Source organism: Leptodactylus fuscus, chromosome 1 (assembly GCF_031893055.1).
Source record: "Leptodactylus fuscus isolate aLepFus1 chromosome 1, aLepFus1.hap2, whole genome shotgun sequence".
NCBI classification, from domain to species: Eukaryota; Metazoa; Chordata; class Amphibia; order Anura; family Leptodactylidae; genus Leptodactylus; species Leptodactylus fuscus.
The window spans coordinates 283,863,221-283,889,738 of record NC_134265.1 but is presented as its reverse complement, the minus strand read 5'-3'; the positions used below and the strand labels follow the sequence as shown (position 1 = coordinate 283,889,738).

The 26,518-nt window shown below is 40.2% G+C and overlaps 1 protein-coding gene across 1 annotated transcript in view; it reads right to left on the bottom strand.

Annotated features, from left to right (window-relative positions):
* FHIP1A (FHF complex subunit HOOK interacting protein 1A) overlaps positions 1-26,518 on the bottom strand; it is a 227,391-nt gene that overhangs the window by 3,816 nt on the left and 197,057 nt on the right. The window contains exons 7-12 of the mRNA XM_075257937.1: positions 23,328-23,495; positions 19,428-19,507; positions 12,087-12,262; positions 8,223-9,242; positions 7,316-7,494; positions 4,321-4,459 (exon numbers count right to left, since the gene is read on the bottom strand). Of these exons, the coding sequence (XP_075114038.1) occupies positions 4,321-4,459; positions 7,316-7,494; positions 8,223-9,242; positions 12,087-12,262; positions 19,428-19,507; positions 23,328-23,495 (1,762 nt within the window). The remainder of the gene's footprint in view (positions 1-4,320; positions 4,460-7,315; positions 7,495-8,222; positions 9,243-12,086; positions 12,263-19,427; positions 19,508-23,327; positions 23,496-26,518) is intronic.

The window sequence follows — 26,518 nt, the reverse complement described above, 5'->3', positions numbered from 1 at the left end:
AAACAGTTTAAAGTGCTCTAAGGGAGGAATGTAATCTTTAGTTATGGGACAGTCCCTTTTAAATAGAGTAGGGAGCAGAGGTTAATGACCATCTCTATTTTACGTCAAAGTTCAAAGGCATTTTTAATTATAGTACATTTGTTATTTCTTCAAAATGTGCACTTTATACATTCTTACAAAAGCTACAAAACACCAGAAGGTTATCTTTCAGGCTTATCCACACTCTGTTTAAAGGTTTCTGCTCTCCGTTCATCTTTGTCACGAAGGCTGGACAAGAGAATACATTTTGAAACCTTTTCTTCAGGAATCTTGTTTTTCTTTTTCCATTTACTTGTATCTGATCGCAGGGGCATAGATAAATGCGGTATGGAGGCAGCAGGAGCATTAGCGTGATATATGACACATGGTAGGTGAGTGGTCCCCTTACCGATTTTGAATTGCAGCCCTTTATACCTCTGTCTACTCTCAGACAGAAAAGACAATGGTTTTCTATAAAGTGCATTTGAAAGCGCCCTCGACAAGATCTCTTTCATTACAACAAAATGATGACTAGTATGGAGCAATTGCCATATGCCGCAGTCAAACAGTCTAGTTTCATGCCAGACTTCAAAGTATCAAAGAAACAGAGAGTTTGCCAGCATCTACGTTACTATAAGCCATTATTTGCACTTATGCATAGTAACACAAAATGTGAACTCTCAGTGCAGTCTTTCTCAAGTGCATCTATACCAGTATAAAACAATCATGTGTCCATTTCTTACCATAAAATGCCATCTGAAGGTTTTGACAGCAACTCCTGGTAAAAGACTGCTTCTATCCACTCTATCAGTGAACACTTGTTTTTAGATGTCTTGTATATGAACATTCATTTATTGTACTGTATATGGATGATATCACTATAACTTTGATGCATATGAACAGTATCTGTTCTTGCATGGTTGATATATTGAAACAATTTATAATTCTACAATATCACGTTGATTCTTATTTCCTATCTTAATTGTTAATATGTAACTGGATGACATGTCTTTCTATACCTGGGGATTTGCTGCACATGATGTGGTATTACTGTGGATGCTGGCAAACTTTCCTATTCTAATATTGCTTTCATGTGATATTTGCTTAAAAATAAAAAAAAATTTAGAGATGAGCAAACAGTGAATTATTCGAGATTCGATATTCGTTTCGAATAGCCCCTCAATATTCAACTATTCGAATGAATAATCGAACCCCGTTATAGTCTGTGGGGAAAAATGCTTTGTTTCAGGGGAAGCCACACTTCGACTTAGGAAAGTCACCAAGTCCACTAAGACACCCCAGGAAATGATGCCAACACCCTGGAATGCAACTGGGACAGCAGGGGAAGCATGGCTGGGGGCATCTAACATGCCCAAGTACCTGTATTACGCCACTATCTCACCGGAATCCCTGTCAGCTTGCGATATGCGGGAGCTGAATTTTTCCCATAGGAATACATTGACCAGCGTTGATTGGCCGAATGCCATACAGAGTACAGCATGCAGCCAATCAATGCTGGTTCATGCCGAGGAGGCGGAGTCTAAGATTGGTCCACAGCAATCTCCATTTTGTAAAGTGGTATAAAGATGGAAGATGGCACTGCTGTTCCTTTTAAAGTGACACGGAACTCAATAAAAAGTAAACAGTACATTGAATCACTATGGATGTTATCATTGATCGTAGGTGGTGCTCAACAGCCCAAAAAACCTTTTAGGAAAATCTTCAGTCAATGAGAAAATAAAGGGGGCACTCACCAATTCGATGAATTTTTCTTTAAAAAATCTTTCTTTATTGTGACATGTTCATAAAAAACATTCTTCAGGAAGGGAGAATATGCATGAACAGGCGTATAGAGGCAACAGCCGTTTCGCGCTAACAAAAGCGCTTTCTCAAGCCTTAAATACAACCTTTGCATTTAAGGCTTGAGAAAGTGCTTTTGTTAGCGCGAAATGGCTGTTGCCTCTATACGCCTGTTCATGCATGTTCTCTCTTCCTGAAGAATGTTTTTATGAACATGTCGCAATAAAGAAAGATTTTTTAAAGAAAAATTCATCGAATTGGTGAGTGCCCCCTTTATTTTCTCATTGACTGAAGAATCTCCATTTTGGTCCGATCTCAGATGTAGCAGTGTTGAGCGCACAGCTCTGCTACACCTGAGATGTAACACAGCTGAGTGTACGCTGAGCTCTGCTACACTCAAGATGTAGCACAGCTGAGTGTGCGCTGAGCTCTGCTACACCAGTGAAGTAGCAGAGCTGAGTGTGCGCTGAGCTCTGCTACACCAGAGATGTAGCAGAGATAAGTGTGCGCTAAGCTCTGCTACATCTCGAGTGTAGCAGAGCTCAGTGCACGGCCAGCTCCTGCTACATCTCGGGTGTAGCAGAGCTCAGCGCACACTTAGCTTTGCTACATCTCTGGTGTAGCAGAGTTCAGCGCACAGCCAGCTCTGCTACATCTTGGGTGTAGCAGAGCTCAGCGCACAGCCAGCTCTGCTACATCTCTGGTGTAGCAGAGCTCAGCGCACAGCCAGCTCTGCTACATCTCTGGTGTAGCAGAGCTCAGCGCATGGCCAGCTCTGCTACATCTCGGGTGTAGCAGAGCTCAGCGCATGGCCAGCTCTGCTACATCTCAGGTGTAGCAGAGCTGTGCGCTCAACACTGCTACAGCTGAGATCGGACCACAATGGAGACTGCTGTGGACCGATCTTAGACTCTGCCTCCTCCGGCAGAACCAGCGTTGATTGGCCAAATGCTGTACTCTGTATGGCATTCAGTCAATCAATGCTGTTCAATGCATTCCTATGGGAAAAAGTCAGCTCCCGCATATCGCAAGCTGACAGGGATCCCGATGAGATAGAGCCCCAAAGAGCTGTTTGAGTAACATTCTCACCTAAATAAAGGTAATCCCTAGCTAACCCTGCCTGTAGATCTATCCCTGTCTCACAGTCACATAGTTCACAGTCTCATATGACCCGGATCTTAAATCCACTACTCGTATAAATTGGAGATCACCTAATTTAGCCAGCCAATTCCTTCTTCCGATTTTTTTTCGATGCCTCCGTTGTCAAAGTTCCTGTCCCACCTCCCCTGCGTAGTTATTGGTGCAAAAAAAAACACCAGGGAAGGTGGGAGGGGATATGAATTTTTAGTGCGTTTGCCTCGTGGTAATTCGATTGTAATCGAATACCTCGAACGGCCTGATATTCAATATCAATTCGATCAAACGCCATTCACTCATCTCTAGTAAATATGTCTAATTTGAAAAAAGTATACAGTAATAACATGTATAAACTATAAAATACATATACTATGAAAAGTTGACTGATACAAATTCCAAAACATAAGTGGAAATCAATGTAAAACTTTCACTGAACTGTATGGAAGGCAAAGCTGTACTAAAGAGCAGAAAAGTTAGAAAGTTCTGGGACTCCTGACATACTTGATATTGTAGGACCATGAGATTTATATGCTGATTGCTTATGCATTGCTAGCACAAGGAGTCTTGCAGTTCAAGAAGTGTGAAGAACTAGAAGAGAGTTACAAGACAGCTATAACCTGCAAACCAGGCATTTGTCAAAGATATGGAGCTAGTCTGGGAAGGAAAGATACTGCAGAAGGTAATCACTGCACAGCAAAAAGACATAATAATAATAACAACAGCAATAACTATGGCAAAGTGATGTCTGGAATAATAAAGAGCTTCAACACTAGAAATCCCTGCCTGTCTGCATGCAAATGTAACGTTAGACCTGCATTCACTAATATGGAGAAAGCTTCATTCTATCAATGCCAGGATGAGATAAGACATACTAGCATTTGCTGTAATGTATTTCTCTACCCACTATCATCTTTATTTTATAGTGAGGGATGAGTATATATTCCAAGACCCCTTACAGCCAAACTTGAAGACATATCTTGAAGCTTCTGGACCCCTATGCAAAATCTGTAATGGGACCTCACGCACATTGAGCAATTGAGAATACTAGTACACTTTATGGAGCCCCGTTTGAGTCCAGTAGTAGCTGCTACCTCTGCACCCACTATAGCTACGCCCTTGCAGCCATATGGATAGAAGTTACACATAGTATCATACCCATATTGAAATCCCGGGGGAAGGATATTTTCTATCACCAGATGGCATTTCGCAGTATTGTACCACATATATGCCTTGTGTTTATTGCATACAGTGCCATGACTTTCCATGCTGCTGTACAATGAAGAACGGTAGACCCCTACTTGTGTGTATTATAGAGATCCCCTGCCATTTTTACATGCACAAGGTGAACAATACTATTTTGCATACCTTTGGTTAACACATCTGTCGATCCCTGGCTCATGTTCACACGAGCCAGCAGGTACTGTTGAGCTTCAGCCAGGAGCGCAGGAAAATTTTTTTCTACAGAAGCAAATTGTTCAATTTTATATTTGACAGAGGCCAGAACCTGCAAACGAAGAGGGAAAATATATGTCATTTAAGGTTTTCTTTGCTGAAATTACTTTTCTCCTCAGATGTTTAGAAGTGGGGTTGAGTTGATTTCATGAGGTGATGAATGAGCCATTTTGCAACAAATAAGCGCCAAAGTCCCAGAAGAGACTGAGCTCGAAGCAGCTGAGGAAGCAAGTGTCTGTGTCATGATGAAGTCGCTAATATACCTGGCAGCCTACTTGACATCCCGAGCCCTGAAACTAAATGATCATTTCAATTCAGCTCTACTTTCTCAACTAAAACCTCTCCAAACCTAAGCTGAGGGCACACTGCCAGGCACATTGGGGATTTTACCATATATACCCAAAATGATTTATTTCTTAGAACATCGAGAAAACTGTAGGAAGTCTGTAAGAAAATGGCAGAACTGGAAGAGTATACATTTTGATATATCAGTCATAATAGACATAATGCAGACAACACTAACATGACAGTATGTCAATGATATTGTAATCATCAATCTTATACTATATAATAGCCATCATGGAGCTTTATAACATTGTGAATGACAGAGACCACTAGATATGCCAGCTAAAGTATATATATACATGGAAGTTTAATATATCTATATACACATAACTGTTGAAAAAAATATACAAGTGTGGATACAATGCTGCACAGTAAGAATGGTTAACTGAATTTATCAGAGAGTTAACAATTAAAGCCAAAATCACAAAACAAGCTAATCTTCAGTAAACAGGCCAAGGTCAGGAGTACAGGGAACCAACAGATATGTTAAGAACACATGAGCCTAACTACTCACAAATAATTAATAGTAGGCACATGGGGAGTTCAGAACAGAACTTAAATATCCTTAAATATCCCTCCTCAGCTGCTGATTGGTTCAGCATCTCAGAACTTTGAATAGTGGCAGTCAGTGGCAGGCATGACAACCTTGAAACAATAGCAGCAAGCAATGTTGCAGTGAGGAGAACACATACTGAGAAGCCTAACCACTGTTCATGAAAAGATAGCCATACATGCATGACTCACTCCATTTACTTTATGGGAGGTCTGAAAACAGCTCACTCATAGAAGTTAATAGAAAGTCGTAGCCATCTCTGACATTAGGTGGGACTCAAATCTATAACACATGTATGACATGGGAAAACCCCTTTAAATCTTACCTAAATTATACAGGAAAATAACAGGGGTTAAATAAAAATGAGAAACTTCTAGCTGATTCCTATTTGTATAGAAATCACACTAGCTTTAAGCAGACAACATGTCTTTTACTACCCTGCTAAATGCTTTGGGGCCTGCAATCCATTGAAGAGTGTTCAGAAAGTCTGTCATGTCAAGAGATTATGAGCAGGCAGAGCACTTTGTGTGCCGAGGTTTACTTATTTTGTCCTCCATTCCCTCAGTGTCCATTATGAAATATAGAGAAGTATTTTGTTGCCATGTGTACTAGGTGTCTATCAGCAAAATAGAAAGACACATTGAAGTAATAGAAAAGAAATGTGAGTTTCACTGAGATCTGACAAATCTTCACAGTCCTCTGACTTTTCTCGTCCTCTGCCATCAAGTATCAGAGTAGTCATTTAAGTGTACCTGTCAGTAAAACTCTCTTTTTCTAGGTTAAAAATACATACTTTAGATGTTATTTATTGTATATATTTTCAGAATGTTGTGGTTGCTTTTTAGGACTTTACACCATTTACAAGAAGCACATCCTAAATGTACAACAGCTTTTACCATCTCCATCTAAGGCTTTATCTAGTTTATATTTTGGACATCCATTTGACATTTATGATCAGAGAGGCCATCAATTTATATACAGACGCAGATCTCTAAAGGCCCCAGTGCAAAGATAGCTATGTGCCCCTAGTTTTCCAATATCTCAGCATAGAGCACTCCTTTTATATCTGTCTAACAATCCACCAGTAGGTATTAGCTATGAATTCCATTATCTTAGGCACAGCGGCATAACTAGGAATGGCGGTGCCCCGTGACGAAGTTATGACATGGGGCCCCCCCAACCGACCCCCTCATCCCTGCATGCACTATTTTGCCCCATAGTGGCCCCTGCACACAGTGTTATGTCCCATAGTGGCCCCCGCATACAGTATGATGCCCCATAGTGGCCCCTGCATACAAAGTATTATGCCCCACAGTGGCCCCTGCACACACAGTATGATGCCCCATAGTGGCCCCTGCACACACAGTATGATGCCCCATAGTGGCCCCTGCACACACAGTATGATGCTCCATAGTGGCCCTTGCACACAGTATTATGTCCCATTGTGGACACCCATGAACAATTATTATACTCTGGGGAGAAGTAAGTAAATAGGGCCCATTACCGGCTAGAGTTACTCCAGATGGTAACGTTCTATAAAAAAAAAAAAAAAAACCACAGTGGTAGTGGCTGTCGACGGCCCCCCAATGTCCCGGGCCCTGTGGCAGCCGCTACCGCTGCTATCCCAGTAGTTACGCCCCTACTTAGGCATATACCTGCAATGTAATAGTCAGGGGAAAGCTGCTAAGGTGGTAGGCCCTCCTTACCTACTGCATCCCCTGATTTGTTTGTCCCTGAATTTATACATCTCTGATATGTACCAGTAGATACTGTATAATATTTCATATAGTACAAATCCACAGACCAATTTCTGACACATTTGTACGTTCACAGTATTTCGGTCAGAAATTATGTCTTTCAGTTGTATCATCTGATTCCCACAGTTCTCACCTCACAAATAATGCTGCGTCCACTCCCTAGCATTCTGAAAAATGAGCAGTGCCACACTGGGGCAGAGAGCTGTCATATCTATACATCTACTTTATGCTATGATGTATGATTTTACAGTACCTGATAGAGGGAGCGTACACTGGGCTGGAAGACCATATTTGTGTTGAGTAGGAAGGATCTGATAAGAGGTTGGGGATAGCTGGCAAGCTGCGTAATGATCCCAAGTAACAACAAATTGACATGCAAGGAGTTTTCTAGCATGTTCTCTAATTTTGATAAAACAACACTGATAAATGGTCCTGAGGGGGGGAAAAAAGGTTAAAAATAAGTAAAGGTGATATCCTCACCATACAGTACACACAAATGCAATGCACTGTAAGCACTGTAATAAAATACATATTCATATCCTTTAAGAAGAAAAATATTCAGCAAAAATACAATCATTAATATTGTATATGTACATGCCTATTAATATGGGACATGTGGCACACCTTATACTCTTATAGGCCACAATTAAGTTTATAGATAAGCAAATAGTGACGGCAAGAGACTGCATAGTTACAATGAAGTCATTGCTGATATACAGTAACCCCAATGAGGCCTACTGATTATCTGTGGATCCTGCTTTGTTTCTACTAAAGGGGACATTGTAGGTGACTATGTAGACAGAAATTAGGACGTCAGCGGTGTATTGTACAAGTTTTTCTTGTAATCATCACACTATTTTATGTGTATGGGGGCCTTTCAACTCTCTAAAGATTATGTCATGGAAGTAAGGATCAGAAATACATAACTATATCATGTCCAACCCTTTGTTCCCCCCCAAGCAGTGGGGTTTGACAGTTGCTTATTCTCCTCAGAACTGGTAACTTGGTATAATATAATATGTAGGTGTATACAGGAATCATCATTGGTGAGTGATCATCATTGGTGTTCTATTTGTTCATCAGCACTAGCTATATGGATTGTGTTTAATGTATACATTTCTAATTGAGATACTCCAAAAAACTATGATTTATGTCCACACCTGTAAATGGAGCTGCTTGGGTCCTGGAAGGATAATTTGAGGGGACCGTAACATCCCTTGTCCCAAAGGGCGATGGTATGCTTTCTACAGACGGTGTGCTTAAAGAATACTTCTCAAACTCATCCTCATTCTCATTAAGAACACTTTCGGGAGCTGGAGAAGTGGACATGTCTTCTGTTGTGGCGTTCAGTCCATTTATGATTTCATCACAGCGAGCTATGAATTCTTGACTGTCTGGACTTAATGGATTCCTATTAAAGTCAGAGTCTCCCTCACCAGAGAAGTCAAGCTGTAATTTTGGAGTATCCTTCCGTCTTTGTGTAGTTTGCTTTTTTACTGCATTTTCTTTAAGACTTGAGTTTTTCTTGTTATTTCTTTTTGTATCGCTACCTTCCTGAGCCTGAAAATGCTGTTCTGTATGAGGCACAACAGTTACTGGATTTTTATCTGAAACATTTTCAATTTTCTCCACTTGGGTTTCCACAGAATCCTTTTCAGCACATAACATGTATACCATGGCATCATTATCAAAGTCATCTTCTTCATTGTACGTGCCTTTAATAAACATTATTGCATTCTTTTTCATCTCTTGAATATGTTTCGGAGGTTCTGGGGGTAACACAGAATCCTGAGGTGGTTGTGGTGAACTCGTTCCTGAGTCTGGAGATATCCCTGTGTCATAACTGTCATCCCATTCAAGGTCATCTTGCAGTTTTCCTCCAAGGGAAGGAATCTCAGAAGAGAAGGAACCCAAGTGCTGTCTTCTTCCACCTCTGAAAGTTGGAAAGTCTCCTCTTCGGAAACTGTTCTCTAGTAAAGCTTGAAAAGAAGTTTCAGGGTCTGGGTTTTCACCATCGTATGGAGCTGACCAAACTTTACAGTCCTCTGCACATCTAAGAATATTTTCTTCAGCTTCACAAAGGTACTTAAGGTAGCTTGCATCAACAGTTTGCATATATTCCTCTGGAAATATGGATTCTGCTTTATATGAACTTGATGATGAATTTGCTTCACTACTGTCTGTAATATACAATTTGGAACACTCCAAATGAACATTGTCAAGTCAATTAATAAAAAACTAGCAAAAAATAGCTACAATAGAAAGTTTTTCACTCCACTTCTGTATCTGTCTTATTTTTCCTTTGCTACCCATTTTCAATATTTTTTTTATTATTATTTGTTCACTTTTTCACTACCTTTCTTTCATGTTTCTCCTATCCATCTATCCATAGATTTGTCACTATCCTCTTTTTCATTATAAGGCTGGTTTCACACACAGCATTTTGTGGTGGTGGTGGTGGTTTATTTTTCACTTTTTCATTGCCAAATCATTGCAGCCGGAAGGTTATGGTGAAATATGAAAATGTTTATACACATTTGGGCAGATTTATTAAGGCTGGCATTTTGTATGTCAGTCTTAATAAAGGCCCCAACCGGTGTAGAGTGACTAATAAGTCCCTGCCATAGCTTTATTTTGAAGCATTTTCTTTAGCTTTTGTCATTCAGTAGTGTTTCTCTTGAAACACAGCATACTCTAGGTATAGTTTGTGGTGTTTATCTCCATGAGCTTCTCAATAACACTTAAAACACACTGTGGAAAATGCTCATACAAAATAATACCGGACCTGATGAAGAGACCTAAGTAGCCTTCAAAGAGGGCCTGGATGCCTTTCTTGAAGAGAACAATATTACTGGTTATGGATTCTAGATTTTAAGGACACGTTGATCCAGAGCTTTTATACTGACTGTCAGATTGATGTCGGGAAGGAGTTTTTCCCCTGAAATGGGGCAACTGGCATAAGCCTCATGTTTTTTTTTTTTTGCCTTCCTCTAGATCAACACTGTAGGAGATTGTAGGGTTATAGGTTGGACTTGATGGACTGATGTCTTCATCCAACCTCATCTACTATGTAATTATGTACTTAGATTTATCTTGAAATCTTTTCATTTGGCCAGTAAACGGTATCAACGCCAATTTTTTATCTTTTATATCTACTTGTTAATATGGCACAAAAATATGTTTTTGTTATGTACAAGATAGCTAAAAAAAAATCTATCATAAAAAAACGGGGGCCACACGGTGGCTCAGTGGTTAGCACTGCAGCCTTGCAGCGCTGGAGTCCTGGTGTTCAAATCCCGCCATGGGCAAAAAACCATCTGCAAGGAGTTTGTATGTTCTCCCCGTGTTTGCATGGATTTCCATCCCATATTCCAAAAAAAGACATACTGATAGGAAAAAATGTACATTGTGAGCTCTATGTGGGGCTCACAATCTACATTTAAAAAAAAAAAAAAAAACATAAAACATCTGGTGGTTTTTCCACAGATTTTAAAATGCTGAAAATGGAGCCCATAAGGATTGGACTTTACAATGGCTTTCATATTCTTTTATGTGTACAATGTACATTTTAAGTTTTAAGTCCATATTTAGATAGTCGAATAGACCATTTCCTTAGAAAAGCTGTTATTATATTTATGCACATGAAGCTCAAGTGCTATAGGCACATCCTTATCACACATGAGCCTTTTTCTAGGTAATATGTATTAGACTGTGGTGTATCTTTCGGTGTAGGCATGAACTTGCTTAGCATAATGTCCGCTAGCTTGCACTATTACTATAATAAAAAATGTGAAAATGGAAAAACATGGAAACTGCAATGGTGTCTGCTCCTCTACCATCTCCTGCCTGTGCTACTTTATGTAGTGGGAGTTGACCCTCCCATTGCAATGACATTATCAACGCTACTTGAGCAGCAACAATGGTGCAGAATGCCCGCCCCCAGTGCACCAACTATCTCATTTGCAAAACATTTCAAACTTGTTTCTACAAAAGTGACATACATAACACAGATAGGATTGTTTATCCCTGTAACGTGCTCTTTAACATGGGGGTTTGGATTGCTAGATCACTTCTAAGCATCACACAATTTTTCCAGCTCACAGTCTATGAATGAATTGCACTTCCTGTCACTGGGAACATCTTCCTCTAAGGTAAATGCTCTCCTGACATCCAGCTGATTGTAAACTGGAAAGTTATTATTGCCATTGTTCTGAATCCTGATCCTCTTAACCTTAGGAACGTTACACTGGAGTGCACACACACTCCAGAGATAACAAACAGGGCAGCGGTTTAATCTGAGCTATTGAAAGGCGTCATTTCAGGCCAAGATAGTTAGACTTTATGTTTTTTGTTAAAAGATATACGAGAAGAAAAGATTTTGCTCGCTTTTCAAAATATATGTCTGGAGGATACATTGGGTGACATATTATTGAAATAATCCTTTCTGTTACATTTGGTGGGAGTTTTACCTATGCTGTATGCACAGAAATGACAGGCTATTAAATCTTTAGGAAAAGCTTTAGGGAACTGTCATTCGTTTTACTCTACTAGAGATAAAAGTAAGGATTGTACCAAAATATAGGTATATTATGAGAATATATAAAACAGGTAAAAGGATTTTTCTGGGGAAAAAAATATTTATAGCCTGTTGTTAGGAGAAGCCATTAATGTGTGATAAGTGGGATGTAGACCTCTATCTTCACCCCGACTAGCAGAATGAAGACGAGCACATTTTATTGTTTATCCAGAAATAGCTGCCCATACATACACATGCATATAGAATGGATCTGGATAAACCGGTTTGCCGAATTGTGATGGCCATATCCCCACCTGTTATATATTCATGCACAGCCCTTAAAACAGACCATTAATGTTTTGTCCGGTAAAACCCTGTTAAAATTCTTATAAATCACAACCACTTCCTCATATATATAATTTTTTTAAAATAAAGCTGATAATATTCCATGGGTCTACTTTGCAACTGATATATTGTCACAATTTAGTGATTTTTTATTTTTTTTTACCTTTTTGTTTGACTTTTAGCAACATTATATAATTTTTTCCCAAATCTTCTGCATTAACTGTAGTGTTAGAGCAGCAGTCAGGAGTTAAGGCCAAATATTTAGCAGCAGAATAGCAGTCTCGTTCTTTTACCGCACTGCGCTGGCTTACCATTACGTGATTACATGGCAAGAGATACCTGAAAAATCAAGAGCATTTTGTCATTCTTAATGTCACACATATGTGTATTAATAAATATATATATATATATATATATATGTATAAATTAATTAATTTTAAGTGGTGTACAATACAGCATCCATTTGGAGAGACTTAGTGGTTTATGGAAATCTTTATAAACATTATAATACCATTACAATACTAGATTATGGGGATATTGTCACTCCTTAGGGAGAGACCACCTTGTAGGTGTGTAGAGTCTTACAAAGCCCTTTTCGCTCCACTGTGGGGAATCATGGGAAGAATATGCAAATATGTTTCCCAAGATGTAAATAGGGAAACAGTGCCTCTGTATGCTGCCCTCTTGGGAAACATATTTGCATATTCTTCCCATTACAATACAAGACAAGCATTTTCCTTATTGATGTGTATAATGTCAATCCATGACAGCATAACATCAATGATGTCAAAACATGACAGCACTACATACATGCTGCATAGTCCTCTCTGTTAGTTACATCTGCCAGGCATGTTACATATTAGTTGCCCCATACAGGTTGCTTACTTATAACAATAGTGGAGGAGGACTATGTAGTGAGGCTTTTGCATTAGGGGTCTTTGTGGCTGCAATTGTATTAATTGAAAACAATACAAGGAATACTGTTGTGACTGGCCATTGGAAATATATTGCTGACAAAGAACATTCAGACTGACAAGGGGTATGGTATAGTGACATGCAACGGCACCATATATGGGTTAGAAGAAGAACCAGCATTACCTATTGGCATTCTTATACCAAAACACATAGATATGGGGGAGATTGACTAAAAGAAGAAGATCTGATCACCTTCACAATTATAGTACACCAATTGGTTAAAAAGCCTTTGTATAGGACAAGAATATTGTAGTAACCAATAAATCCAATAGATGCTACATAGAAAAATGTGAAAAAATAAATAAATTTACAAATAAAATGGAGTGTTTAATATGGGGGGGAGTTCAGTTGTCATTTTGTCTTTCTTACAACAGCTACTATAATAACCAGAGGGCTAAGCCTGCCATGTATAACAGCGCATATTTTACATCCAATTGGTGTTATACATAAAAAGAAGGCTTTAATGAATAAAATGAGACTTTGTTCACAGTAGGAAGTCAATGAGGCAGCAGGCATAAAGGTGCAGAACGCGCAGGTTCCATCCCGCAGGGAATGCTGTGGCTCAAGCATTAAATAAAGCTGGGCTTTGATTAACTTAAATACATTCTTACTTTTTAAGAATTATATAATTGAACATTGCACACTTGTATTGAGTCCGTATAATCCTAACAATGTATTCTTGTGAAGTGTACCTAAATACAGTCATAACATTTCACTACACCCTCCAGGTCTCCATATAGCCACATGCTTGTATGTATTGTATTCTATGTACAATTAATGGATTGTCGCACTGGGTTTCCTAGATTTGGGTCCACCAGAAGAAATAATTCTAAGAGCCCATGCTCCATCTATACAGATCACAACAGTTTGTTTGTTTTTTATTAATAGGGCCACACAACATACCCATAAGATCAAACATGGACCAACGAGAGCTTCCTTTAATAGGTAGGTTGGCCAGTTAAACCCTGGTGGGCAGTAATGAGTAGTGAGGCATACATATGTTTCGTCAAACGCCCCTTTTTTGAGGTTTGACAGGTGCCACGCCCCCAACCACGCCCTAACCACACCCCTTTTGGGCCATTCAACACGCCCAGTTACGCCCCTTTTCTTTGTCTACGGACGGGTTTCCCCTCCCAACCACGCCCCTAGCCCGCCTACAGGGTGTGTCTGGACAAGCCCCTTTTCACCCCTCCCTTCGGAATGCGCACATTCCTGAGGTTGAGGAATGCGAGGTGATCAAGAATGTTAATTTGATACAGGTTTGATAAGGTTTTATATCGATCGAGGTTGAGGAATGCGATCAAGAATGTTAATTGATACAGGTTTGGTAAGGTTTTATATCTAGATGCGTTGTTATAGGCTTATTGAATGAGAATGATATTGATTGTGATCAAGAATGTTAATTGATACGTGTTTGATAAGGTTTTATATCTAGATGCATCGTTATAGGCTTATTGAATGAGAATGATATTGATTGTGATCATGAATGTTAATTTGATACGACCCTGAGATCAAGAATGTTAATTTGATACATCCCTGAGAATGTGCGACGCTTTTATAGAAAGCTGTGTTGTTATAGGTCGCCGGAATGAGAATGATATTGACTGAGAGGAGTATACAGCGACAAGGGGTGTATACGGATTAAACACAGTAAAAGAGGCAAAGTTTCAATAACTTTATTCAACAAATCCGAGGTACATTATATAATAACATCAATGTTTCAATAACTTTATTCACATTATTATATACACACGAATAGTATTTACAATTTATAAGCTTAACCAAGAAGCTTGTAATATGGAAGGAACACGCTGTTTGGGAAATAAGCTGGCTTTTGTAACACCAATAGCTGAGGAGGGTTTGACCAGGAGATGGCGCTTAGGGGTGACATTTACAGGAGAGTCAGTCAGGTTAGTTTTTAAACCGTCCAAAATTTCTCTCGTAGATGAATTACCTACAACAGTAGAAGGAATATTTATGTCCGCCATGGCCAGCATAAACGCATCCCATCCAGGAGGGGCTTTGTTTCTCGAGAGTCTATGGCTCTGCGTAGCGTTGCGTACAAGGTCCAACATGTTAGAGCCCGGAACAACGTCGCCCTTGTAAATAAATTCACCTTTATCATTCCAGGTAGCAATCTCACCACTCTGCAGCATCCTACTTAACAAAAGTTCAGCATTCTTCTTAAAACGGGGGTTAACATGGGTTACAATCTCATGAATCGGATCGCTTTTATTAGCGGGTGTATTTGACAATTGCTGATGATCAGGCTCAGAACGATTAACAAGGTGTAAAGTAGCGCTCTCTTTAGCGCTCTGCTTAGCAAGAACCAAGTACCTTTGCATTATGTCCGTGTACCTTTTAATTTTCACATCATCCTCTAAGTCAGAGCTGCGTAAAATATCGCTAATTTCAGTATCCAAGCGTTGTATTACGCTCTGTCTTACATCGGGCGGCGGTGTAAAGACTTGACTTATTCTGTTGAGTTCGTGTTTGGGCACCAAGTACATTTTCTCAGCATGATTCATTGTTTGTTAAAAAGTAAGCTCGTTATTAACGAAATTGCAAATCCCAATAGCGAACCTATGAATCCGCCCGTCTGATTCACTAAGCGCTTCTTTTTCTTTATGGAGACTGATTTATCACAAAGCTTCCTTATAGCTTTTCGCCACCTCTTTAGAACCTTTCTCTGTCGTTCCTTTAACGGAATTCGACCTTTCAAGATGTTTAAGGCGATTTCGCCTATGGTCGCTATTAAATCATCGCTAGCATGACGCACAATAGACTTCCTGACAGAAGGCGTCGCTTTTACAAGCGTTTTTAAGAGAGCCCAATTACGGCATAATCTCTACGACATCTCGCCGCTACTACGTAGTCGGCCTAGAATGCGCTTAACCGTCTAAATCTCACTTTTTAAAAGTATTTTTCTTCAGAATATACACAGCCGGCAGTGCCGGTGGTAAGAACCCCGACCTTAAACGTAGGTGGTCGGGGGTGGTAGCCCTTAAATCTACCAGCAGGTGCCCATAAGGCTCCCGCGTAGCATCCTCAAAGGCTTCCAAGAAGAAATGTGTTTTACCAGGATACATCTGTCTCGCTAATGTTAGAATTTGCAATTTATCACGAGAGTTATGAAAGAGAACCATGTACTTGGTGTTTAAACTTATCGTTCTACTTTTTTTACCCTGACAGAATATGTTCTGTACCAGATACAAAATACTTAGGTTTCTATGATGGACGTACTTGGTAAATGCCTTTTCAAGCTCATTGTTTACACTAGCGGTTTCCATAAGATCATCAACAACAGCCAAATTTACCTTGTCGGGCGGGAAAAGATCGTCATCTACGAAGCTATCTGGTAATCCTTCAATAAACCTGATGTGTGGAAAGCGTAGAGAGAGTTCATCGTACAGTTTTTGCCAACAAGCATAAAACCAAACAATATTATCGGGTTTGTGTGATAAATGCGTGTCAGTATTTTCTAACAGTTTTGTTACAAAATAGCTTTTTCCAGATCCTGACGGACCGGCCAATATGCATGAAAAAGGATGTTGTAGGCGTGTGTCCATGGTATTAAAAATCGAATGACCCTTCTGTAAAATCGTGTGGCGAGCGTCTTTCAAAAACAGGATCCAGGAGCTTCTTAAAAAGAGCAACTAATTCGCCTGAAAAAGAATAGTGTAAGTGTGTCATAAGTGTATTAGAGACCGTAAGGTAGTGTGGTAAAATCGTCTTGTAGCCGTCTCTTTGTGTATACACACCGCTGGGTTTTGCGCAAAGGCCTTGTTTCAATCTGCCACAATTTCCTGTTTCTAACAATGCCGGGCTGCTCCACAGAGATGCATTTCTGAGTCTCAAGACTACGTTTGTGGATGTAATCCAAAACCAAATCCTTCAAACTCTCAAAATTGACGTCCCTAGAATTAGCAACGTTCAGCGTGATGCCCTTAACCTTCAAAACCGTCTTACCGGTATTCAGTTTGTACCCGTAGGATTTTGGCCCTGTAGATACAAATTCTGTGATGTAGGTAATATCGGGTATCTCGCTGGTTAACTCGCCCAAATAATCACCTAAAGGGGGACACCAGTCACCTTCACGATGAACAAAAATGACAGAGTCTGTGTCGTGATACAGGCACCTTTCCTGCAGACCATCCAACAGATTGTAGAGCTCTAGTCTGGCGTAGGCGGTTGTAAAACAGGCTATAAAAATGTTTGTGTTTCTGTTGATTGTGTGGTGCCCTTCTGCGTATTTCCAATTGACCGAGGCTGTTTCATCATCGATGAAATTGAGCTCCGACACCTCGTAGTATGGGAGAAAGACGAGCCTAAAGAGTTCGTCGGGGTCATTCACGATACTGGTGCGAGGTAAATTAGCTCTCTGCGCAAACTTTCCCCATAATGAGTTTAAGAAAAGTTTGGAGACCTGTCTTTTCGCGGGATTCACGGCGATATTTGCCGGATCCAACTGTACACCTTCTTTTTCAAAAAAGGCGTCAACGTATTCTTTTTTCTTACCAGAATCCGTACACCAGCCCGGATACCCCGACGCCTCTTGCTTAGCCCTAAGATGGAGCTCGATGTAGGGGGCAAACAGTTTGTCAGTCGTGTCGGGGAAATGCCAAATCTCATAGATCTCTGCCAGTCTGTAACCCTTATCCAAAGCCACCAACAATTCTATCAGACGGGCGGATTCATAGGTTCGCTATTGGGATTTGCAATTCCGTTAATAACGAGCTTACTTTTTAACAAACAATGAATCATGCTGAGAAAATGTACTTGGTGCCCAAACACGAACTCAACAGAATAAGTCAAGTCTTTACACCGCCGCCCGATGTAAGACAGAGCGTAATACAACGCTTGGATACTGAAATTAGCGATATTTTACGCAGCTCTGACTTAGAGGATGATGTGAAAATTAAAAGGTACACGGACGTAATGCAAAGGTACTTGGTTCTTGCTAAGCAGAGCGCTAAAGAGAGCGCTACTTTACACCTTGTTAATCGTTCTGAGCCTGATCATCAGCAATTGTCAAATACAACCGCTAATAAAAGCGATCCGATTCATGAGATTGTAACCCATGTTAACCCCCGTTTTAAGAAGAATGCTGAACTTTTGTTAAGTAGGATGCTGCAGAGTGGTGAGATTGCTACCTGGAATGATAAAGGTGAATTTATTTACAAGGGCGATGTTGTTCCGGGCTCTAACATGTTGGACCTTGTACGCAATGCTACGCAGAGCCATAGACTCTCGAGAAACAAAGCCCCTCCTGGATGGGATGCGTTTATGCTGGCCATGGCGGACATAAATATTCCTTCTACTGTTGTAGGTAATTCATCTACGAGAGAAATTTTGGACGGTTTAAAAACTAACCTGACTGACTCTCCTGTAAATGTCACCCCTAAGCGCCATCTCCTGGTCAAACCCTCCTCAGCTATTGGTGTTACAAAAGCCAGCTTATTTCCCAAACAGCGTGTTCCTTCCATATTACAAGCTTCTTGGTTAAGCTTGTAAATTGTAAATACTATTCGTGTGTATATAATAATGTGAATAAAGTTATTGAAACATTGATGTTATTATATAATGTACCTCGGATTTGTTGAATAAAGTTATTGAAACTTTGCCTCTTTTACTGTGTTTAATCCGTATACACCCCTTGTCGCTGTATACTCCTCTCAGTCAATATCATTCTCATTCCGGCGACCTATAACAACACAGCTTTCTATAAAAGCGTCGCACATTCTCAGGGACGTATCAAATTAACATTCTTGATCTCAGGGTCGTATCAAATTAACATTCATGATCACAATCAATATCATTCTCATTCAATAAGCCTATAACGACGCATCTAGATATAAAACCTTATCAAACCTGTATCAATTAACATTCTTGATCGCATTCCTCAACCTCGATCGATATAAAACCTTATCAAACCTGTATCAAATTAACATTCTTGATCGCCTCGCATTCCTCAACCTCAGGAATGTGCGCATTCCGAAGGGAGGGGTGAAAAGGGGCTTGTCCAGACACACCCTGTAGGCGGGCTAGGGGCGTGGTTGGGAGGGGAAACCCGTCCGTAGACAAAGAAAAGGGGCGTAACTGGGCGTGTTGAATGGTCCAAAGGGGGTGTGGTTAGGGCGTGGTTGGGGGCGTGGCACCTGTCAAACCTCAAAAAAGGGGCGTTTGACGAAACATATGTATGCCTCACTACTCATGGGAATACCCCTTTAATTTTAGCAACATGAATAACAAAGTGGCTAGCATTTTAGATGTCTTATCAAATCATCCTCTGTCCATAAACCATATTGTTATATTATATATCATAGAGTCAGGTCCCTTTCAGGGACACCTTCTATGCGAAACAAGAGTCACTCTTTAATGCACTTTGTCTACAGCAGGCACTGCCGAGGACATATATACAACCAAACTGGGGGTATGTGATCCCAAAATGATGTGTTTTTTTGTTTCTTTTTTTTTTTTTTTTTAGGGCCTGTCTATTAAACACAAAATATACACTATAAAGTATTACCTTAAGATAAGTTGTAACATGACATCTTCGCAATGAAAGCCAATGAGTGTTCGGAACATTGCCAAAGATACCACACACAACTAGAAGAGAAATACAAAGAACAATTCACTCATCATCATTATAGGCACAATATCAGTGTATTACTCTAGGTTCACATTTGTGCTGGGGCTTCCATTCTTCGGGTCCGCTTGGGGACCCGAGAAAAGGAAACTCAATCCACTTATATGGCAGTTACTCACGCAAAACCGTGGATCTCATAGACTACAATGGGGGTCTGCCCAGATTCCACCCAAAAAAACGTGGATAGAAAAGTCCTACTTGCAGGGCTGCTCTCTCCACATTTTTCAAGTGGATTTGGGGATGAAAACCCCCGAACAGAATCCACTCGCTGGTGTGAATATATAAATACAGTAAACTTCTTTGCTAATACTTGATATGAGCCAGATTATCAGATATTGTGAATGATCAGCCAGTGACAGAACAACTGCTTATCTGTCATCCATCTGATCTGGACTTGTAAAGTTCCTCATTATACATCAGCCATGTGTTGTGACAAGTACTCGATTCTCACATTTTCTGGATTATTGACTGCTGGATTAAGGGATTTTTCCAATATTTGTTTAGTAACCACCTATTTGAACACATTGTTTTCTGTTTTACCAATCCTTCCTTGTTTACTTCCTAATAGTCTAAAAACATTACAAAACATGAAAACAGCGCCATCTAGTGACAAAACCTGTATGAAAACTTTTGGAAGGAAAAGACCTCCAGCCCAATAATCAGTTATGATAATGTGCAATAACATAAGATGCAGTAGTTTGCCTCTTCTTTAATATTCTGAAATGTGTGTTTGGATTTTACAGTTCATTGATTTAGTTTATATGGCGGAGTGGTTTATAGGATATATGATTATTTCATTTTTATGTACAGAGCTTCCCAGTCTGAGCCAATACTCTACTAGACTAGAATCGTTCAGTAACAAGGCCATCTGTATTACAATAGGCACTGGCAGCCGCGCAGGCCATGCCAGGATATGGATTACAGGCACGCACCGCACGCAGCAAGCTCTTAATTAACAATAGTATTTCGCTTCCAAAATCCATTTGACTTCTCTTTATCTGCACTTTCACTCTTCACCTTCTAAGCTATGGTAAGAAATCACTGAGATCCTATGATTAAAATAGATACACATCACAGTGTCCGTGCTCTGAGTATTAAGTATAAAACCTTGTCTACAAATGTTTCTGCTATAAAACATAAGGGAATTTAGCTTATGCCATAGAAAAAGAGCACACTAGTCCTCTCTATGATTCTATCCTTCTTACCCATCGAAGTAAATACATGTTTTACTGGGAATGATAAATGTGTGGGGCTAGAGATTCTCACACCTTTGATTAGATCTATTTTTTTTTACAACTTTTTTTTTAATAGAAAACAAGGGAATCCTAGGTAAAGCAGGCAATACAGTTATATGGGATTTTATGTTTTTTGTGTCAAAAAGTGGGTTGTATATATTCATTGCCTAGAGATTTAGGCTAGGACAACATGGCAACATGTCACGACACAAGTTGCTGTGTAGCCTTAGCCTAATAATGGAGGGGGCACAGACCAGATAAGAACCAATATTTGTCAATCGACACCGGACTGTATTATCAAATTGAGCCTTTTGTAATTGGCAGCTGACAAATCTGCATCATCGCTGAGTTTTTGCAACATGGGACTTCAGCCTAAGGCTAATGCCCCACTGGGCGATACGCAGCGCTGAAGCGCTGTGGGAAAGACTGCGGTGGAAACGCATTGCGGTTCTTCCCACAGCACTTTGAACAGAAAGTTCACAGAGTTTTCCTCCGCGGACTTTCTGTTACAATTATGTCTACGGGAAAGACACTGGCATTTCCATAGATATAATTGACATGCTGCAATTTCCAAAACCATGCCGGTTTTGGAAAGCACAGCGTGTCGGTGCTGCGATTCGCATGATTCCCATCCCCTTTGCAGTTACTGTATAACGCTGCAATTTTTCCTGTGGTGTTTCTGGCCTGTGGGGCCCCGGCCTTAAACAGGTATTCACATCTGGGACATTTATGACATATCCACAGGATCTCCTACTCAGATATTCTACAAACTCCATTGGAAATGAATGGAGAGCTCTATACACAGGGGTTGGAGGTACTCAGAATAGGTGCAGGTTACAACATTTATGGCATATGTAATGGATATGTTATAAGTGTCATAGATATGAATAATCTGTTAACTTACAGCTGGGGATAGAGATAGAGGAAGGAAGAAGGAAAAAAAAAATCACAGAAAAGATTTAAAAAAGCAAAAAAAAAAATGCTAAAAAGTTAAAAGTGAACAAGAAAAAAAAGAAATATGTAGATATTAGGTTTAGCATTTTATGGGTCTGAACATGGAGTGATTCCATAAATCTATGGAAACAGTCAAGTGGGCTCTAATACAGATAGCTGTGTATATACATTACTGTGCAAATGTTTTAGGCAGGTTTGAGAAAAAAATTCAAAACGAAAGAATGGTTTAAAAAATAAAAATGTTAGCAGTTTCTTTTTGTCAATTAACAAAATTAAGTCAATGAACAAAATATATACTAAATACTAAAAACACAAAATATTTAGTGAGACCACCCTTTGTAGGAGGAGTCCTGGAAGTGATGCTATATCTCTGCGCAGAGCTCTGATCACAACATAATCCAGTCTGTCTGGGATTACATGAAGAAACAGAAGGATTTGAACATGCCCAAATCCTCAGATCTGTGTTTTTAGAACATCAGCCGAGTTACTTGGTATGCAAGTGTATCTACATGAGTTTGAGATTTTTCTTTTGTTCATTCACTTGAAGGGATTCTACCACTAACACACTTTTTTTTCTAGTTACCACGTCGGAATAGCCTTTAGAAAGGCTATTCGTCTCTTACCTGTGGAAGTGCTCTCCGCCGCGCCGTTCGTTCAAAATACCGGTTTGTACCGGTATGCTAATGAGTTCTCTCGCAGCGATGGGGGCGTCCCCATCGCAGGAGCAGCGATGGGGGCGTCCCCATTGCAGCTCGAAAACTCACCGCAGCGCCGCCTCTCCGGTCTTCGGTGTCCTCCCCTTGCCTCTTCAGCGTCTGTCGGACGCCTGCGCAGTATGCTCTCTGTTCGGCGAAGATTGCCGAACGTACTGCGCATGCGCGAAAGTTCGGTGCCCGCACTATGGCTGGGATCGCAATTTCGCGCATGCGCAGTACGTTCGGCAATCTTCGTCGAACAGAGCGTACTGCGCAGGCGTCCGACAGTACGCTGAAGAAGCAAGGGGAGGACACCGAAGACAGGAGAGGCGGCGCTGCGGTGAGTTTTCGAGCTGCAATGGGGACGCCCCCATCGCTGCTCCTGCGATGGGGACGCCCCCATCGCTGCGAGAGAACTCATTAGCATACCGGTACAAACCGGTATTTTGAACGAATGGCGCGGCGGAGAGCACTTCCACAGGTAAGAGACGAATAGCCTTTTTAAAGGCTATTCCGATGTGGTAACTAGAAAAAAAAGTGTTTTAGTGGTAGAATCCCTTTAATATTTTGACTTGACAAAAATAAACTATTAACACTTCTATTTTTGAAAGCATTCTTACTTTGGAGTATTAGTCCACTCCTGCCTAAAACATTTGCACAGTACCGTATATATTCACCTCAATATTGATCTCTTTACAACCATCAACATTTGCTTTGGCTTGGATAATGTTAGCAGGGAATACAGTATGTCCTCCCAATAGGTAGGGGTCTCAGAATGCCTATACCAACTAAAATACCATTACTTTTTCTGAAATGTCTGTACAAGAAAGCAAATATCAAATAAAGCACTTTACTAGAAACTTCAAACACTTCAAATGTAAGCATTTGTATTGTACCCGAAACGGTGTATTGATTCGGCTGACTAGTGTGTCAAGGATCTGAACATTTTCATGCTGGTAGATGAGAATAAAGCGGAGAAAAATCTTAAGTAATGTTGGTTCTGAGATGCTTCGTAGGAACAAGTCCAGATATGCAGTTGTGGTCATTACCTCCTCCACTGTCACCTGGAATGAAATGCACAGGAGAAAATATATTTAGTTCATATTAGTCAGATTACTTTGCTCTATCAAAACATATTTCTGAAAGTCTAAAACTAAACTGTGCACAATATGTCCTGTCCTGCAGAGCCCTATAGTGGGTCATCTAACACATAGGATTGGGAAGAGAACAATAAGTATACTAAAATAGTCCTTTATAGTCGCAGCTGACTAAACTCTGGGAAAGTAGCGCTTGCAGCAGACAGATCAGGGCAGGCTGAGTTACATTCGCATGCAACAATAATGGGCTAGAATCCTGAGTGAAAAACCAACAGAAGATAACCAGGAGTGTACACCAAAGCAATTAAACCTTTTTACTAAGGCAACAGCACTGAGAGAAGAACTAGGGTTGAGTGTAACATGAAGCACAGGAAATAGGAAACAAGAAATTGCGCTTATCCGTGCCTAACCCAGAAGATGGCAGAAGAGGAATTAGAGGACATATCTGAAAGCGGCAGTTATGAACTATGCATCAACCAAGTCAATGATGGTGTCAGCTAAAGGGAAGGCTTTTTTCCTGCTCCCCTCTCCTAAATTCTTCACTCACTCTGACATCTCTGCTGAAACATTTCTGCTGGATCACCCCTGTGATGAACTGACCCTCAATTATATATCTTGGGGGCCTATCTGGTATTATTGCCATTTGCCTTGCTAATGCACCCTCTTGCTAAATGATCTTCTTACCTTAGCAGGGTGTGAAGGCTGATGACAAATGGCCAAGTCTAATTAACTATTGGGAGTCCCTGTGACCTGCTGGAAATTGCTTGGATTAAAGCCTATTGTTATCTCCTGGCAAACCCCCTTTAGCATACCTATGCAAGCTAGTTAGCTCCGCAGGGGGCTTTCCTGCAACACAAGGGTTGAAACCAACAGACATTATACTATGCGGCACCGCACTTTCTTCAGGACATATTCAAAGAGTTATGGTTTTATGATGATATCGCCCCAGGGGAATATGTTATAGTCATGATAATTAATTCCTCAGGTGCGCAATACAAAGGTGGACATTATATATATATATATATATATATATATATATATATATATATATATATATATATATATATATAATGTATTCGAAAACTTTTGTTTGGAGATGGAATGGTTGAAGAAGGATTGCAGGATGGGTTGACATTTTTATATTTGTACCAATCTGGGTATGTATATCTTTCAATCTGATTGTTGTTTACTATAGTCAGCCAACCCCCATTGCACAGGTAATTAATTACCGGTGTGATCAGGGGAGAAAGGGGCCGAGAGAAAACTGGGGGTCTGAACCGATGAACAAGGAGTCATGATGTCCCGTCAACCCCCAGGTCCATTATCAGTGATCCATGGGACCAGGTAAGTAAATTAATACATTCTGGACAACCCCTTTAAATGGTACCATGATGAAGTACGATTTTTTCCTAAAAAATTTAGCTCTCATATGACTCTATGAATGGATGAATAAAAAAGTTTTGGAAGGTGGGGACTAAAAAACAAAAAACGAAAAATTACTATAGCAGGAAGGGGCGAAATACAGTGACTTGGAAAATTAAAAAAAAATCTAAAATTTTAAACAAAGTATATTTCATGTAAAAACAGGATTTAAATTAGTGCATCATTTTCTAAAAATATTTTCCGTTTAAGAAAGCTTATGGCTATGACCACATGTGGTGGTCCGCTGTGTGGGATTTCCCGCAGCGAACCCGCTCTTGATGAAAACTGTCCAGGATTTTGATTTGGAGCAGGAGCGGCACATTACGTCTCTGAAGTAGAGGGTCTGAGATTTCCCATGCACGGCGATGCCATTTGTGACAGGATTAACTTCAGTCCTTCATATTTCCAGGCGTAACTGTTTCATTTACTGAGCGCATATGGAGTGATTAATCTCACATTCTTCACCACCAGCCGATATCTACATTACATAAGGAATATAGAAAATTCCTCTGCTACATGGAGGAAGAATATAATCGATCATGGCATATCTTTGGCTGTCTTTGTAATATAAAAGCTGCTTAACCCAGTGATCCATCTCTGACCCACATGAAGTGTGCAATTATTAGATTGTAAAGTATCAGGCGCAGGGATTTCTGTGAGATCCAGTCTCCAGCATTGTGCAGCTAGTAGAGTTTTATTCAGGAAACGCTCAGAAGGAATAAATTGTCAGGAATGTTCCATGCAGACAGCTTGATCCTCGGCTTAGCACTGCTCAGAGCTGGAGGGATGTCGCGTTTCAAACACCTCTAAAATTCTTCAGCTCAGCAAAGTGTGTGATTCCTTTGATTCACACACCCTGCAAATGAAGTCCATAACAGACAGTAAAACATCCCTGTATTACAGACACTAAAACAAGTCTCCGCACAGCGTTCGCTTCCACTTGTTAAACGGAAGATATATCCCGTTTACAAGCAGACTTTACCTTCAAGTTATTTTTCAATAAAATGTTCAGTAAAACATATAGAAAGGGAGATAGCCAGCAACGAGCACTTTACATCCTCTGCACATCTCTATTTTAGAATATAACAAGTCATATGAAGGGCTTCTTAAGTTACTTATGAAGAATACCCCAGGCAAGGTTCAGATATAACAAAGTGGTGCTCATCACACTATGTATAGCTGACTGAGCTTCTGCCATTGCCTGGGTTACACTTATTCTATCCAAGTCCGTGGACGTGCAATTTTTGCTAAAGCCATAATCTTTGCAGTTCCCAATTCAATTCTACAACTCTTTAATATCCGTATTTGTTAAAATTTAAAAAAAAAATTACTTTTAAAAATTTTTGGAGAAAACACCAAACAATTTCTGTGACAGAGGGCAATTTACCTCTGTCCATACATGTCCTTTACTGTACACACATGATGGGCCTGCACTGGAACATTCACATAATTATGACACATGACATGACTCGTGAAATTGGTTTTAAGGCTAAAGGCCCACGTTGCGGAATCGCAGCTTTTTTTGTTGCGGATTTGTTGCGGTTTTTTGAGCCAAGGCCAGGAGTGGA